Source organism: Anoplophora glabripennis, unplaced genomic scaffold, assembly GCF_000390285.2.
Source record: "Anoplophora glabripennis isolate ALB-LARVAE unplaced genomic scaffold, Agla_2.0 scaffold492, whole genome shotgun sequence".
Taxonomy (NCBI): domain Eukaryota; kingdom Metazoa; phylum Arthropoda; class Insecta; order Coleoptera; family Cerambycidae; genus Anoplophora; species Anoplophora glabripennis.
In genome coordinates this window covers 46492-64631 of record NW_019417200.1, presented here as the reverse complement: position 1 = coordinate 64631, position 18140 = coordinate 46492, and the positions used below count along the sequence as shown (strand labels likewise).

Genomic DNA, 18140 nt, shown 5'->3' with positions numbered 1-18140 from the left:
ATGTAAATTAACCAGTTATTATTTGCCTGCCGAAGATGATAATAACCTTTGTATGATACATTCAATGGTCGGCAAATATTGCTGCGAACGATTTTACCAGAATGATGGTAGTTATGGGTACTTAACAAAACGAAACAAAAAAAAGCAATTACTGAACTTCTCAAATTATAACTACAAAAAGTGGGGACAACAATAATGGGAATAGAATTCGTTTACAGAAAAAAAAATATAGAAAACAAGGAAGAAAATACCTGAGGTGACAAATTTTGTTGTATATTTGAGAGATATAAAAAAAATGATTTCTTAAAATAACATTAAATTCGTATCTACGCTGTCATTGAGCAGCTCCCATATTGTATATACGCGCTTATCATTATTCCAGTTACCTTTTTAAACAAACTATGAAACTATCCGCGTAGCTGAGAGTGAAACTTCAAGTAATTTTGTAAAAACTTATTGTTTTTGTACGACTTTACGACATGTTATTTTTAATTCGCCATATTTTTTATGTTAATACGAATGAAACGCCGAACAAAAAGTTTATGTTTTATATATGAGTATATTATCCATATATGTTGCTAATTCTAGGTAAAACTAATCAATTTTTTTAATGTATTAATTTTTCAGTATGTTGTGTTTATGTGTCTTCATTGTTAAATATCCGTAATATGATTAAAAAAACTTCTGGTTACATTGGCCTGTTTCTATAGGTCCAAGATGGCCTCCGTATAAATATGACCCACATTCAAAGTTATGAATTTTATATAGGTACATAAAAAAGTTCGCCTTGATCCTGCTACATTTATTTAATTTTGTTTCATTTTTTCGTATGTACAAAATCATGAAAATGTTAGTTTGGACTGTAGCTTCTTTGCCTTTGAATATATCGGAAAAGTAAAATCATTCATTGCGATGAATTAATTTCAATCATTAAAAACAAAATTGAGCATCGCAATCTAAAGATATAAATACCAATTCTGTCTTTTTGTTAAAGCTGTTTTACATTGACAATTTATTGATCAATTAATTGATGAAGTCGCTTCATCAAGAAATTGGACAAGTGTAATGCACCAAATCTGCTGTCAAATAACTTCATGAATTTATTCATCAAGTTCTTGACGAATTAGAGCATGTTCTAATTTTCGTCAATTTCTTCGTGAAGTTCGGAAGTACCAACCCAACAGATTTCCACCCTCAGATCAGTAATGAGGTTATGTAAATAATTTGTGTGGCGTCGTACTAGTTTTGCATTGTTTTTACTGATTTGTTATTTACAAAAACTAATATTTATATAATATGTGTCAGAACGGTACCGCTGTTGTATCACTACAATTATGAGTGGAAAGGTGACATATTTGAAATTTATTTGTTTCTTTGATTCATTGGTAGAACTGATTCATACGTCAAAAATCTTCTGTCTGTAGCAGTGTAAAACCACACTGTTTACCAATAAATTCGTGAATTAATTCATGAAGAACTTCATCAATTTATTCATCAATAAATTGTCAATGTAAAACAGTTATTATGGAGCAACACATTGTACATTTTTACTTATTATGTTAGAGCGTTTCCTCAGCTAGTATTAAAATGATACAAGGTTTGATGACGCTCATTCTCATTGTAGCAACATTTAAACAACATACACCATAGATCTTTCAATAGAAACAACATAATATGTACGCCATTTACAGCATGCAACACACCAACCTGTTGCCTATTTGTTGATTGACTGTCATTGGGAACGTATTGAATTATGATATGATACGTATTGAATTATGATAGAACGTATGATATTAATAATTCCTATTACCGTTTTTTTTATCCTTGTTGGAGAGAGATCAGACTGTATTTTATCTGCGCATAGGCTGCCGCTTTCCGTGACTGGGTGGCTTAGGTGGAGAAATTATTATAAAACGGACTAAACTTACAGCATAACAACAGAACAGCGTAATGGTGGCTGGTGAGAAAAGTGAGAAATTGGCAGAATGCGCAGTAGTATGTCTTACCTTTTTTAAATCTGTGGTTTTAGGTATACAAACAAGCTTAAAATGTCAAAGAAGTACTACTGTGATTCGCATAAAGACTGCGCTGGTAAATTCTCATTCATTTTGAAACTGAAAATCTCTTTTTAAAAATCAATTGTAACTTGTAATATTATTTACAGAAAAACTGCATAATTTCTTGCTCCTTTCTTTAAATATTGTGTATTTAATTTGTTTGATATAACAATAACAACTATTTCTTTTAAAACAAAATTTACTATGGGCTAAATTAAAAAAAAAAACAATTATTTAAAAAAAAATTAAACGAAGAGGAAGTATTTTTTTTAGTGGAACGTTGTTAAACATTAAATGTTGCACTACTTTGTCCGTATAAGCGTTTCAGTATCTCTAATAATCTTGATTCCTGTAGTAATAATCATAAGCAAATTTTGTTTACCCCGTATATAAGTATAATCACTGCTTAAAAATTAGGAAAATATTTATTAAAAAATGCTGCTTGCCTAAATACTAAATAAGCGCAACTCGTATATTGGTCATTTTTTTATTTAGAAGGAAATTACGTTATTTCTAATTTCATCCAAAATTAAAAATAACATTTGTCAAGAAATATAGAAATTTATAGGCCAAATTCTAATGGCTTTAATTTATTTTGACTAAATTTAAATTTCCATGTCCAAATAAAGTAAATAAAAAAATAACGTCAGTTTGTGATTTTTTTATGGTGGCGCTTATTTACTTGAACTTACGTATATTTTAATTAGAGTACTTAAAGTATTATTAATGGAACTAACACCCATAGTAATAAAAGTTCTTAAATATTTGCCTAAAGAAATAAAATTGAATTTAATTAATATGTATAATTATTAAAAATTCTCTAAAAAAATTCGGCATATTTTTCGAAAACTAATTTATTTTCCCTAATATATCTAGTATTTTTTTCTATGCTCATATATAAAAGTTTCCTATTTGGTGCAAATTTTATGGCAGCCCCTGTATAAATTTTGAAATAATTATACTTTGTTAAATATTTACGTGGGAGATACTGACAAAATATTTAAGTATCGATGATTGAAAATGGAAAGTCACATCTTACATCTTCGCAAACTGGAAAATTAGTCAGGATCCAATGAAGTCTTGGTCGAATGACTCTAATGCATTGCGCTTACGGCATAATTCTTTTTATAATTTCTCACCTACTGTTAGACCCTTTAAATCGCTGTAATCCTGAGAAGGCGTTCTAATCGAATATGTATAAATATACAGGATGTTCCATAAGCAGAAATAGTTTCGAATACGGTGCTCGACTGTTTTATTCATAAAAAATGAATTCCCCCGTTGAAAATATTATTAATATACGAATAAAGAATGTTTTACTTTTCCGAAAGACGACAAAGCTGCGGACGAATCTTACTTAATGCGTAATTGTCTCATACAATATGAAATCGTTTCTCAATTCTGAATTTTACAACAGTCACATATATTTTTCCAATGCAGCATCCCATTTTTAGGACGCCAGGTTAAAACAGCTCGTCGAGGAGTATAATGAAAAGTGGGACATAATAGCTGAGCATTTTCCCGATCGATCTGACGTCCAATGTCAACAACGATGGACGAAAGTAGTCAACCCTGAACTTGTGAAAGGACCGTGGACCAAAGAGGTTTGTTCTAGACATTATATTGAATGTTTGTACAAATATTTCCCAATCTATGTATTTGTACATGATGGTATTTGCTTAGTAAAAAGACGTCAAAAACGTCGCAATCGTGTTTTTCAACTGCAAATTGTCACGTACATTGCATGTCAAATAGGGTATCTTTTATAAACAGGGTGTTTAGAACTTGGAGAGAATTTTAATGGTAAGAAGAATGCAATAAGCATAACAACTGTTTTTTTATGTGAGAAGACAGTTAGGAATGTGTTAATAAGTGTAAATAAGCATACTAAAATGGCCCATCAGTAGAGCAACAATTAATTAAGGGGCATGGTGGAGCACATGGAGCCGCTGATGAAAATTGTGAGTTAAATACAAATCTTTGTGTACAGCTTGTAAACATTTGTGAACAAAGCCAACCAAGCTATCGATGGTGGTCAGTAGATATAAAAAAAATTATCCTATTTGCAAAAAATATTTCTGCCAATCGAGTTTTCGCACCTCGGTTTACTTACTCTTCAATTATCCTCTCCAAGTTTGTGAACACCCTGTATATATTATTTATTCTAGGATTTAACAAGCATTTCTCCACTTTTTAATTTTGGAAAATAAAAAGAAGTAGAAAATATTGAATTTCAAATTATTAGATAAACACAATGGACTATTTTTTTACATGGGTGGGGGCAGGGGTGTGCACGGCCCACTCCAGAAAGCCCGATGCCCACCTCAGAAAATATCATCTTTTTCACATCGGAAAATCGCTGACTGCGCCAATTTATTTTAGAATCAAACGATAGAGTGCTTAGGTTTTGAAATATTATATCAGTAAGTCGTTGATTGCGCTTTTTTTAATTTGAGGCCTCCATAGCTTGCAGTCGCCTTGGGTCCACCCTAAGCAAAAATCCTAGCTACGCCCATGCTTGTTTAACAACCAGTTTAGACGTATCGGTGTAATATCACTTTTCTAAACTTACCCATAATAATACTAATAATAATAATATCTCTACCCCTCATTTTAATCGCAAGGATTAACCCAGAAGTCGGAGACTTGTGCGGTAAAGGGGGCGGCATATTATTATTCAGTGGGCCGCATGTGCGCCTAGGGACGACTCACGTTGGTCAGCTGTAACGACCATTTAGTGCAGGAATGAGGGAAACCTGGAAAACCTCATTAATTAGGGCTGTGGTCAAACGCCGACCGGTATCAATCTCTCACATTGACCCAAGCCAACGTTCTTGCACCCTACAATACCCGCAAAAATCAGCCCATTAATTCACCAAGTTGACGTTGCTCCGTGTTAATCTGGGCGAATTAGACCAAACGCATGCCTGTTTCAAAAATCGAGCCTAACCGAATTTTATGGGTTTAAAATTAAGTAAAAAATACATCGAATAAAAGCCTAAATTTGTGTATTTGTAGAGGTCTAGCGTCATATTGTTTATAACAAAAGGAAAAAAATAATTGCTCTTTTTTCAGTTTTTCGCTTATATCTCCGAAAATAAGCCTCTAATCGTCATGGGTATACTTATCGATTTTGTTCCTGAGGAAATTTGCTACAAACATAGGCTTTCGCGAAAGCTCGCAAAAATTTTTTTACATTGCAAAATTAGCGGTGCAAAAATGGGCAAAATTTTCAGCATTAAATAAAAAGAACGAATTAGGCTGAAATTTGATGAAACTACAGGAAAAGATAACTATTAGGGTGCTCAACAAATACCCGCAATCCGGACTCCCAATTTCCAAATGGCGGCCTACTGCAAAATTATAAAGTCGAAAATGCGAGCGCGTATATTTTCAAGTCCCGTACCGTAAAAGGATCGAATACGCTGAATATTTGTTTTCTTTTCATGACAGACTCGGAGATATGACACGTTTGTATAATTGATGCCGGAAAAAAAATTGTTAAGACAAATATCTACTACAGAGATCAGGAATCAGGAATCAGGAAATGTTTTTTCCGCAACAAAGAAAACTCGGAGAAATGACATGTTAACCCGGAGCCCGGAGATGTACCGTCAAAACCCGAAAACTCCAGGTCAAAGCCGGAGATCTGGCAACCCTAGCAGTGGCTATGCTGCGTCCGACTTCTCAAAATTCTTATTTATCAAATGGATTGTGGCACTTAGAAAGACGCTACCGGGATGCTTTTTTAAATCAACTTATTTTTTGCGCTCTTTCGAATTGTGTAAGCAAAAGTCTGCGAAAGTCATCTTCATACCCCAAAAAATACATTTTTATTGACTTTTCTCGGTTTCATTTGTAATTTCATTATGCTTTCGATATTGTGAAAAGTAAGTATTTATTTAAAAACTAAAGTAGGTATACCTCATGTCGATTAGAGGCTTATTTTCGGAGATATAATCGAAACACTGAAAAAAGAGAAATTATTATTTTTTCTTTTGTTATAAGGAATATGACGCTCGATCTGTACACAAATTTAGGCTTTTATTCTGTGTATTTTTTATTTAATTTTAAGCCCATAAAATTTGAATTCACCCGGGCTATGTGTGATACGAGTATTTCTGGACATGGGAGGGGAGAAGATCAAGGGGTGTATTTTGAAATTCGTATTTTAACTTGATATTTTATGTCTTGTCACTTCTAAGACCTACAGGACAATGATTCCTCAAAATTTAATCAAGACGTTTATGGAATAAAGATATTTTTTGCACATTTATCTTAAGAACTGTTGTACCACTTTTTTTCACAAAATAATCAAAAAATCATGTAATCACTAAGTGTTACATGTGATCAGCAAATATCTCGGAAATATAAAGAAAACAACCCTATTCGTTGTTTATTCCATGGAGCGCTTTGTAAAACACCCACAGTCCAACATCGTCTCTGACTTCCCGACCCTCCTTTCCAATGGCTGGCCAAGACGAACCCCAACCGCCGATATCGTCCATCCAATGTTTCGCGATAGCGATTTTCCCTTAATGTCTCCTCTCCCCTTTATGTCGGACTCGTCGGAGCGTAGAGTTGACAAAAAGACAAAAGGCCGAGAAACCCTTCTGTTACCAGTTTCTCACCACGTTCCTTCCTCTACGCGCAGGGCATTGCCCCTTCTCGGCTTACCTAGGAGGTCCACGTATGCGAGGTGCCATTAAGGCACTATGCAGGTCGCGCAGCGCGTGAACTATAAATATTTATTGATTTTGTTAACGATTGGGTGAGTGGCGCAAAACGGCCGCGTAGGCGGTACGGTCAGGCTATTTTTAAAGAGGTGCACCTATTCAAAACAGTCGGAGAAAGAATATCCATTGATGGTTTATGACTTACCTTACCTTTTGTCATTGCAAAAATATTTTACATATATGTAAAATAGTAGAGGCTAAATATTATAGTTTAATGAAACTTTACCTGTTCTGTGTTGCCAATACATATATGCCATAATTTCCGTCTTTCTCTCAAGTGACGTCATCACGTGCGCATAGACACCGTATTATATTGTTAGTGTAGCTGATAAAGAGAGATCCAGAATGATTGATGACGCCGCTACTTACAAATATTTTCTATGCCGCTCTCCTATTATTTTCACTCTTTGTAGTTGGCAACGTTGACAGTGGCGTTCAATGGCGGGTTAAGTGCAGTGGCAATAGGGTCACATATTCATTTTAATCGCAAAAATACAACACAAAAAGCAGTGTTTTAATTAATTAATTTGAGGGGTTTATTAATTTGTTAAAATAATGAATTAAATAAAAATTTAGAAACGTCGAACATGCTGAGCAAAACTGTTATAATCTGTGGCTTCATGATTTGGAAACTCTTCCTGGAATAGCAAAAAACATGAATTGATTGAATAATTCCATCCATTTTCATCTCGTTGGCCACTCCGAAAGTAGACCTCTACAATAAATTTATCGTCTTCTAAAGAAAAAAACCATTTTCTAACCTAAAACAATTCGAGTACCTACTTTGAACTAGCAGTATTTGCTCTCTTATCACAAAACTAACAATTAACAGAAATAAACAGATGATTAGCGTTGACAAACACTCATTAGCACAAATAAATACAACAGCAAGCACGGTCGTCTCTGAACTGACAGATCGTGTCGGTCGGAAATCTAAGAAAACGGAAAGTAATTTTGATTAAATGGAAGCAAATTTTAATATCTTTGGTAACATTTACGCGTGACGTCAACTTCAATTATTATGGATCGTTCGGTATTGTACAATGGCTACAGATAAAATAAAATAAAACTTAATTAGACAGCGTGGCGCGACATGTTTCATAAAAGAGAAAGTCCGTCAAAAAATTTAGAGTTGAATGACTTCCAACTTTGATAGTTATACTCGTATGCTAAATGTGTCCCCCTCCCCCAACAGATTTATGGGAGAGACAAGCTTTTGCCTATGCGTCTATAAGACAAGGATAAAATGCGTCATCGAAATTCTAAACCAGTGGTGCCACTTGTTCAGAAATTTCCATCAATAGTTCACTATTTCACTATATAGACATACGTTTTGCTGCGTGTTATGGCTATAAAACAATAAAAGGTAATTTAATAAACTAATAAACTTACGTGATTATACAGGGCGTATTTAAATAAAAAAGCACAAAAACTACTGGATAGTCTTAAATTTAAAACGTAATAATTGGGCCCAACATATCTCCAAAGCTTCAAATTTAAAGTTGGCATCAATATAACAGTATAACCCACTATGTGTAGCTCCAATGACTTGCTACTGTCAACCAAAACCCATTTGAAAATTAAAGTGTTACGCCATTGCCCAAAGTTAAAATTACTTCGGGAAGTCGGGAAATATAAAGAATTGTAATTGTATATTTTTGCAACTCTTATACAAAATGTAATAATTAAATTTCTTAAAACCTACTTACATGATTGATTACAAATAATGTCAACTTACAGAAAAACTGTAACTTTTGGTAGAGAAAGTTGACAGTGTTTTTTTAGCAAATTGGTTATATAATTCAATAGAATATGTAGTTTGGGTCAATGGCGTAGGGTCTTTTATTTTGAAAAGGGCTCTGTCATTTGTGCTAACAGCGTTATGTTAAATTTAAAGATAATTAGTTCATTGGTTATAGATAAAAATGTTTTCTTTTTTTCATCTTAAAACACCCAACAACTCGCAAATTTAGCAACTTTGGATAAAAATGCAATTAGTCTAGTTATATTTTGGCCTCAACATTTTCCGGTAACATTTGTGCTCGTTCATTTAAACACACCCTGTATATAGTATGGAAAAAGACTTGTGCTTGCTGTTATATAAATTACAAAATTATAAAGAGACACACATCTAACAAAAAATGTGTTAGTAAAGTTGTCATTAAGAAGTGGGTTATTTATTTTACCGCCTAAAAGGATTATATCATCTTTAATGCTTTATATCTAGTTAAGATTCTTATTAGGAGCTTTTTTCGTACCGGAAACCAGGTGTGGATAATAATGTGTCATGTAATTTGAATGGAAATTATTCAGTAGCATTCCTATAAGGCAATATTAAGCAGAGTGGACGACTTCATCTATATTTATGTGTCGAGCACTCAGTGTGCAAGTACATGAAGCACATAATAATGACTATGATAATTAAGAAAGTCAAGGATGAATGCTGCAATGTTTATATTTTGATTGACTTAAATTTTGATATGAGGTATCGGATTTTGCAACTGCCATTTTTAAATTATCATTGCGGTTAATGGATTCATTAATTGGTGTATACATATATTATAGGAGCTTATCGAATATTTGGAGAATTTATACCTTCAGATTATTGAATATTTTTTTAAATGCTCAGCAGCAACATTACCGATGTCTACAATACATTTACTTGTTTTAATTGCTGAAATATTTTCCATTATTAATTTTAAAGCTCCACTCTATATGCCCCATTTTCTTTTATTATATGTTTTTTTCCAATTTCGGTTGTTTTTGTTTTTAAGATCCAGTCAGCCTTCTTCTCTTCTTCCTACTCAGGGTTTTTACCTCCGAATTCTTTATAACTGAACCGATTGATGTGAAATTTTGACTAAATGTGGGGAATGCCTCAAGGAACAAAGCTTATATAGTGCCGAAGTGTGCTTTTGCCCTGGGGTGGTTCCCACCCCTTCTTGGGAGTAGAAATTTTTACGTCCAAATAACCACAGGAATCGATAAAGGATTTTAAGTAACAAATGTTATATAAAGTTTTTTGGATAATCCAATAGTTTCCGGGTAATTAGTCATTGAAAATGTTGATTTTTTACTGAAAAAGTGCTTGTTTTCGGACAGTTTTCTGCAAATACCTCTGAAACCAAAAAGTTGTAATGAACAAAAAGAAAGGTAATAAAAAAACAAATCTAATGGCATTATTTTGTTTTTCTTTAATTGCAATATAAACCGAGTTATGGATTTTTAAACATTATTATATGTTAGCTGAAAACTAAATTGGAACCAGTTAACGTTAAATAACGCCAAAACCATAAATATTAGGAAAAAAACTATTTGAACCTTTTTTAAAGTACTTTGAAAAACCTTTAAAATGAGCTATTTTAAAACTCTTTAGAATCAAAATTAACGGAAATATGATCGAAATAACATGATAGTCTCATTTTTTTAAAGAAAAAATTAATAAACAAATCAGTGCCTTTGGTGACAGAATTAAAATTAAATGCAATCCATTTACAGATTTCTTCATTTATGTTCTAAGAATATGTTCTGGGTCTTTGGCTGACTTACAAAGCATGATTTCGAAAAAAAACTTAATTTTTGAAAATGTTAATTATTCAAATTTTAAAAAAAAAATCGATTTTTACGTTGTAACTTAAAAATTAAAGGGTGTACGAAAAAATACAAGAGTAAAAAAATTTAGCTTTATTTTTGCTGATGATTTTGCTTATTTTTATTATTCCTCTAAAATTAATATTAATCGAGATATCGCCATTTTAAGTTATCATATGAATGAGAGAACCACCCTCTTCGAGCCCTTTAAACCCTTCAAACTTAAAAATGAAGGGCTTAAAAAAGATCAACTCAACAATTCACGTAGCCCTTACAATTCCCTGCAAAATGAGCCTTTGTGCGATTAAAAATCTTATAGGTGATAATTTTAAGAAAATACATATAAATATATAAATAAATGTAAAGGGTAATTTTTAAGGGTTGAAAAGTTGCAATCGATTCAAAATTATTTTATCAGAAGGGAATAAATGTTGATTTAACACGAGTACACATTTAAAATGTTTCTACTCTTTCAATAAAATTTTTTCATTTTATTTTCGAAAGAAGGGGTATTTTTCAAGGGTTGAAAAGTTGCAATCGATAAAAAAGATTTTTTTAATCAAGAAATCAATTTTAATTTGATAAAAATGCAGGATTAAAACGTTTCAAGTTGAAAATTTTTTTTTATATTATTGTCATTCAAAGGGGTGGTTTTTCAAGGTTTTTCCGGGTTGAAAATTTGGCATACTTTAAGTTTCATGTTAGATAGCACTTGAAATTATTCATACTGCATAAATAAAAAAGACTTGATTACATAAAATGTTTAAATTTGTATTTTTTCTTTTTATTCCAATAAGGGGTGGTTTTCACCCCTTAAGAACAAAAAGCACACCTAGCGCATATATAAATTTTGAAGTGGGGAGTAAGATGAGCCTAATTCTAAATTTTGAGAAAAACCGATGCAGTTATACCAGTTAGCACTGGGTTATAAAGCGTATCTCTGCAATACTCTCTTTGACATCTTATCTTTTTACAATCACTCCACATGGTCTATCCCAAGGATATTTATAATACATAGGATTGCTCGATAAGCAGATATTTTCTCCACGTTAGTGGGGGCTGTGACGTCATCGCGGACCACTTCAGATAAATCTGCATAGTCGCATACTGTTATAAGATGTTTTATTTACTTTCTATATTTAATATGGGGTTTAAAATAATTTTAACTTAAAATATAAACTTTATATAATCTGCAACGGGACTCCCGGTAAATAAAATTATAGTCAAGTTATACAAATTTCTATTTTTATTTCTATTTTTGATTTTTTCTATTTTATTTCTACAAAAAGTTAATATTACAAGTTTTTAATTTAGATAAATATGAATGTTTCAAACTTCCACTAAAATATGAAAATTATTATTCTGGTTCATTTGCACTTTGAGAAGTTATATAGAAATACTAATTTTACTGTTTCTTTTCAAATATATGTTTAAAGTTAAGTAATTATTATTTATATGTGTACTAGTAACTTATTCCATTTATATTTTTAAAAGAACTAAGCACATTAAATATTTTCTAAACTATTGTAGGTATACCTATTAAAAAAAGTAGGAAGTACTAGGTACCTAACTGTTTTTTTTATTAAATAAAAATAAAACGATACAAATGATTAAAACTAGTGTTGTAAAGAAGAGTATGCTCTTAATGTGCATTTATGAAAATAATAATTAATAATATATCCTGAACAAGTTTCATTCACAAAATAGTATATAGAGTTTCATTATAAAAAGTGGTGATATTTGTAACCGCTGGTGGCTGATAACATTTCAGGTATACGTCTAGGGATGACAATTTTTGAAAAATGATCTATGTATGACATCACATCTTTTCGCATAACACAAAATATTATAAGTAGATAACTATTACGAATTTGTGGTATGGATAGAACTTTTGCCTTCTACTCTAAATATTTTTATATTATTTTATTCTATAGCAAAAAATACAATTAAAAAATTTAATACAATTGATTTTAATGAGCGAAGAGTACTGTAGTTATAATATCACAATGATTAGATATCATATTAAAATTACATTACATTAGTTGTACCTGTTGATAAATATAGGATGTATTAGTTTGTCTTCTTATAAGATGGAACCGAGTTTATTTTCTTTCAGTGCTACTAATTTTTGCTTATTGAAAATTAAATTTATTTTTATCAACATAATTTTATTATATTACACATTAAATAAAAAGAATGATTATTAATTGATATAAAATCATAAAGGTACACAGCGATCTGAAACGCTGTCGATACATCGATATATCGGTTCTTCCTCTTTTCTTTGTAACTCTTCTTCCATTTCCTTTTTTTTTATTATATCTTTGTGTCCGTAAACTTGTTACATCCTGTGGTTTGTTTGGAAGAAATAATGATGGCACAGCAGTTGTTTTAAGAAGTTTTCGTGGAGGCAAACCTACAAATTAATATACAGCAATTGTTTACGACAACCTGAACATTGAACAAATAATGTAATTATTACCTAATGTTTTTCCTTGGGAAAATTATGGTAAACTATTTCCGGATTATCCGTTTTCGTTGAAATACGGCTGTTATTAAAGCCATACATAGTAGAACGGCGCCACGGCATCTCATCTATTATGGAAGATTATAGGTTACCACTAAGAATTATATTTGTTTCTTACAACTTACCACATTATTATTACTACAAATAGTGCACAAAGATTCAAAAAAGTTCTACAATTTACACACACTACTGCTAAAAGTTTAAGAAAGAAGATATAACACAAATTTATTAAATGAACGCACAAGCTCCATAAGAATACACAAGCTTCTTACACATCCAGGTATAGGTATTGAAGGTATAGGGATCGAGCAATCCTATGCATTATAAATATCCTTGGGTCTATCCTATGTGTTTTCTGTCCTTTGGTGAATTTACTTCTCTTGATTTTTATGTAAAGTTCTTTATTTGTTCTCTTCCTGCACTCGCCTTCTGTGTTTTTTTATCCATAAATCGCTGTCAGTATCTTTCTCTCCCCACTTTCCATCTATTTTTCTTAGTGTCCAGGTCTCGCAGACAAGAAATTGATTCATCTTGTAAGTAATCTTTAATTGTCATCCTCATACTTGAAAGTGTTTTGTATTTGTGAGTTTATCATCTACAACCATTGGTGTAACAAGAGGAAGATAAAACATATACCACTGCGCATCCTGCCAATTTCCCACCACAACAACACTATTGTTGAAAAGCCGAGGTGTGCAGTTAAGTTATATTACAAGTTTAGTCTGTTTTAAAAGATTATTTGAGTCACCCACTGGGGGAAAACGGCAGCCTTTGCTCAGATAAATTATAGTCTTTGTTCCCTCTATCCCTCTCAACCTCTTTGCCTGCAACAGTTTCAGATAGAGTTTAGGTACTGAACCGAATGCATGTCGCGCCACTGCTTTCACTGTTTATTGAGCGTCTGGTTCTTTTTAAAAATATATTGACTCATTAAAAAATGCGTCACAGCTTAATAAACCAGACCTCAAAATAATAAATTAATCCCACTTTGTTTTTTTTTTATGTTATAACGAGTAAAGTTACATTAATAGGATTTAAGAAATTAGAGGCCCCGAAAAGAAGTACCATGTAAGATAAAAACTAGTTCGGCACAGTTTGTTACTAGGTTATCCAGAGACCGTTGTATAAAATTCAAACTTTTTGTTGGATGTGATTAGCATTGTAATTCATTCACAGCGAGGAATTCCAACGTGATAACCTTGAAAAGCATGCAAAGTGCGAGGATTGATTTTTTTTTATACGGTCATGGTTACAAAATCTACGACAGGTAGGTAATTATCTAACATACAGTGGCGGAACAAGTCTTTTTTCGTTCTTCGGAATATTTAAATGTATTTTTCTGAAAAATTGAATTGAAAAAAAAAAGATTAACGAGATACTCATTTGTAGTGCTTAAGGCGCATATATTTCAAATCATTAGAAATACCCTTCAAAATTTAATAAATACGATGTGCTTGGTCTCACGATTGTTAGTGACGATGTTTCTGAATATAATTTTTCAATTAATAGACCGGGAGATATTAGACTGAAGTTCGACGACGTCTTTCTCGTTTATGCCTCTGAGAGTACTGAAAGGTAACCGAGAGACAAGTACAATAAACTAAATTTAAAAGATGGGCTGCGGGACACCTTTGTGAAAATTCAATTTTCCTTTTCAAAAAAATAATGTGTACAGCGACGTATTTCTCACTTATGCCATGTTCGTAAGTTGAAGAGAAGTATCGATTTTATCACAAAATTTTTTTGGCATAAGTGTCGCAAGGGACCTAAAAATGGAAAACTTTGTAAGAAAATGTGGAAAAACATCTTTATTTGTCTACCAATTTCTCATTAATGCCAATTAGAAATATGACATTATTATATTCGAAAAGCTCATAAAAAACATTGGCATAAGTCCTACTAAGGACTAAAGAAAATAGAGCTTTGGAAAAGCTGCGGAAAATTTTTATTTTCATTCTATAACTTTCTCATTTATGCCGTTGAAAATTTATGATACTTACTATAAATAATGTACTGTGTCAAGTAGGCATCACTCCTCTATGGGTTCAATATGAAGGCATAAGTCTCAAAGTTGTAGGAAAATTCATGAAAATTTTTACGTCTTTCTCGCTTATGCCATTTTGCATGCACGTAGGAAACTACATTATAAAGTCATATAAATGTAGGCATAAGTCCACATTGGATTTTCATGTTGTAAATTAATTTGAATTTTAATATGAGTCAGGTCGACAAAGTAGAAAAATTATAGAAAATTGCCACAATTTTCTCGTTTATGCCGTTTTGTACACGAGTAGAAAATATTATTAAAAGCCACTTTCAAGAGTGGCATGAATGCCACAAGGTACCGTCGTATGTAAAATTTTTTAAAAAGTTGTCAAAAATTACAAATTGCGGTTATTTCCTCGCCTGCGCAATTTTCGATATACTTAAATTAATTTAAAAAATGTATGATAAATAATGCAAGTGTCGGAGAAGATATCTATATAAAAAATGAATATTTCTAACTATAAAAGGGAATAAAAAATTTAAAATAAAAAAAATTTCATGAAAAAGAGAAAGCTTTATATTGGGTTTAGTTTGATTTTTCGACATGTTATTTTTTATTACGATAATTCTTAATAACTTATAATAAAGCTGGTAGTAAGGCCTTTATTTTGATCCGTTTTCATCAAGAGCTGCAGATAAAACTGTTTGAAATTTGAAAATGTAAAAAATCATAAAACCGAAAAAACTTTTTATTTTTGATATGCTTTAATTTTAAGTTAATAAAAATTTGTATTATTTTAAGTGTTATTGTTTGTGTTAGTTATAATTAAAAATTAGTAATTCAAAGTCTTTGAGGAAGCATTCTGACAATTGAGTTGGCAGCGGTTTTTCAATTCAATTACTATTACTTAAATAAATCTTTTAATATAAAAATAAAATGTATAAAAGTACAAATTAAGTAATTAAGGTACAAAGTACCAGAAACAAAAAACAAAATTCAATATACATGATATTAAATCAGTTATAAATCAGTTTCTTCCCTATGTATTCTAGCTTAATTATTTCTTCTTCTTCTTCTTCTTCTTCTACCTTAGTCGGCTCAATTCAAGTAGATCATCCTTGCACTGAAGCGGTTAATTCAAATTATATAATATTTTTAATTTTTAAAATTTAAATATATTGTTCATAAATACGTATGGTCTATTGTGATAAAATACTCTACTCATTTACGAACAAACGAGAAATTTGTGGCAATATTATATAATTTTTCTTTTTCTGATCATGACTCAAAGAATAATTAAAAATCATTTCTAATATGTGGGGACTTAAGCCGAAATAGTTTATTATTAACTTTCATTAAATACATGAATTACTTATATTTATAAAAATTAAAAATACGCTAAATGCAAGTAAGTATAAGTATTTCGAAAATTGCGTAGGCGATGAAATAAACTTTTTAAAAATTTTTACATACGACGGTACCTTGTGGCATTCATGCCACTCTTGAAAATGGCTTTTAGTAATATTTTCTACTCGTGTACGAAACGGCATAAACGAGAAAATTGTGGCAATTTTCTATTATTTTTCTACTTTGTCGACCTGACTCGTATTAAAATTCAAATTAATTTACAACATGAAAATCCAATGTGGACTTATGCCTACATTTATATGACTTTATAATGTAGTTTCCTACGTGCATGCAAAATGGCATAAGCGAGAAAGACGTAAAAATTTTCATGAATTTTCCTACAACTTTTCAAAAAATTTTTAGCATATAGTCCTCACCAGGGACTTATGCCCTTTAAAAAAAATGAATACTTTCATTTTTTTCTTTGCAATAAGCTTTAATTTATTCACGAGAAAAACGTTGACCAAAACGAAAAATTTTCCGCAGCTTTTCCAAAGCCCTATTTTCTTTAGTCCTTAGTAGGACTTATGCCAATGTTTTTTATGAGCTTTTCGAATATAATAATGTCATATTTCTAATTGGCATTAATGAGAAATTGGTAGACAAATAAAGATGTTTTTCCACATTTTCTTACAAAGTTTTCCATATTTAGGTCTCTTGCGACACTTATGCCAAAAAAATTTCGTGATAAAATCGATACTTCTCTTCAACTTACGAACATGGCATAAGTGAGAAATACGTCGCTGTACACATTATTTTTTTGAAAAGGAAAATTGAATTTTCACGAAGGTGTCCCGCAGCCCATCTTTTAAATTTAGTTTATTGTACTTGTCTCTCGGTTACCTTTCAGTACTCTCAGAGGCATAAACGAGAAAGACGTCGTCGAACTTCAGTCTAATATCTCCCGGTCTATAAGGATAGCAGGATAGAACATAAGAAAACAAATGTTAATTAATATGGTGGAATTTATGTACCTAGATAATCTGTCTAGAAATTGCTTTAATCTCTACCTATTAAAGTAGTCAAGAGGTAGTAAAATGGCTAACGAAGTGTAAATTACTAAAAGGTAATCTCAGTACTCATAGCACCTAACAGATATGGCATTTTATACAGGGTGTCCCGAAATTAATGCAACAATACAAAAGTGTCTTAAGGAGGCATATCGGGTTTACTGAAATGCACAGACGTACTTGAAATTTATATAGCGCATTACCCAGTGCTCCCTCTGTGCGTCATATTTTTTTGAATCTAGATTTTGAGATATTATTGTTGAAAGTTGTTCATTTTAACATAGGTTTATATGGCGAAGATGGACGGTGCGGCTCTTTTTTTGCCCATAACTGAGAAAAAAATGTGGATATTGTAAAACTAATGTAAGTTTTGAACATAGTACAGCTGTATTAATTAGAAACAGAAACCATTAACTGCGTTTCTGTCTGACTTGAGGATTAATGTGGCAACGTCATAATCAGCTGACAGCAAGGAGGGAATACAATTTGAGTCTTGATAAAAACGAAATTGACTTCAAACATATATATTTTTCCTAAATCCCATGTACATTGTTATCAACAATAAATTATCCACAACAGATGATTTTTTGTAATGTTTTTAAAAAACTAGATTAATTAAAAAAGACTAGGAAGCTGTAATATATTTATTGGAATAAAAAATACAGTTGATAAATCCTTTTAATATATTTAATGGTTTATAAAAACATCGTAATCATTACCCAGCAATATTTAGGGTTACATAAAGTTTTCTTTACTTGATTAATATAATTAGTAATACTTGAGATAAAAGCATTTGTACGGAATAACAAAGGAACATAAATATTT

General features: G+C 31.4%; 1 protein-coding gene and 1 long non-coding RNA gene across 6 annotated transcripts in view; one reads left to right on the top strand and one right to left on the bottom strand.

The window, feature by feature from the left end:
• The window catches only part of LOC108909770 (myb-related protein A), a 123150-nt gene that overhangs the window by 84879 nt on the left and 20131 nt on the right, over positions 1–18140 (top strand). For 4 of the 5 annotated variants that reach the window (XM_018714191.1, XM_018714188.1, XM_018714187.1 and 1 more), the window contains exon 3: positions 3512–3661. The exons of the other annotated variant lie outside the window; for it this stretch is intronic. In XM_018714191.1, the coding sequence (XP_018569707.1) occupies positions 3512–3661 (150 nt within the window). The remainder of the gene's footprint in view (positions 1–3511; positions 3662–18140) is intronic. 5 annotated transcript variants of the gene reach the window in all.
• Positions 12443–13171, bottom strand: LOC111692198. The gene is made up of 3 exons (XR_002763170.1): positions 13037–13171; positions 12867–12979; positions 12443–12800 (listed from the first exon to the last, which is right to left on the bottom strand). It is a non-coding gene; the product is annotated as an uncharacterized LOC111692198 (long non-coding RNA).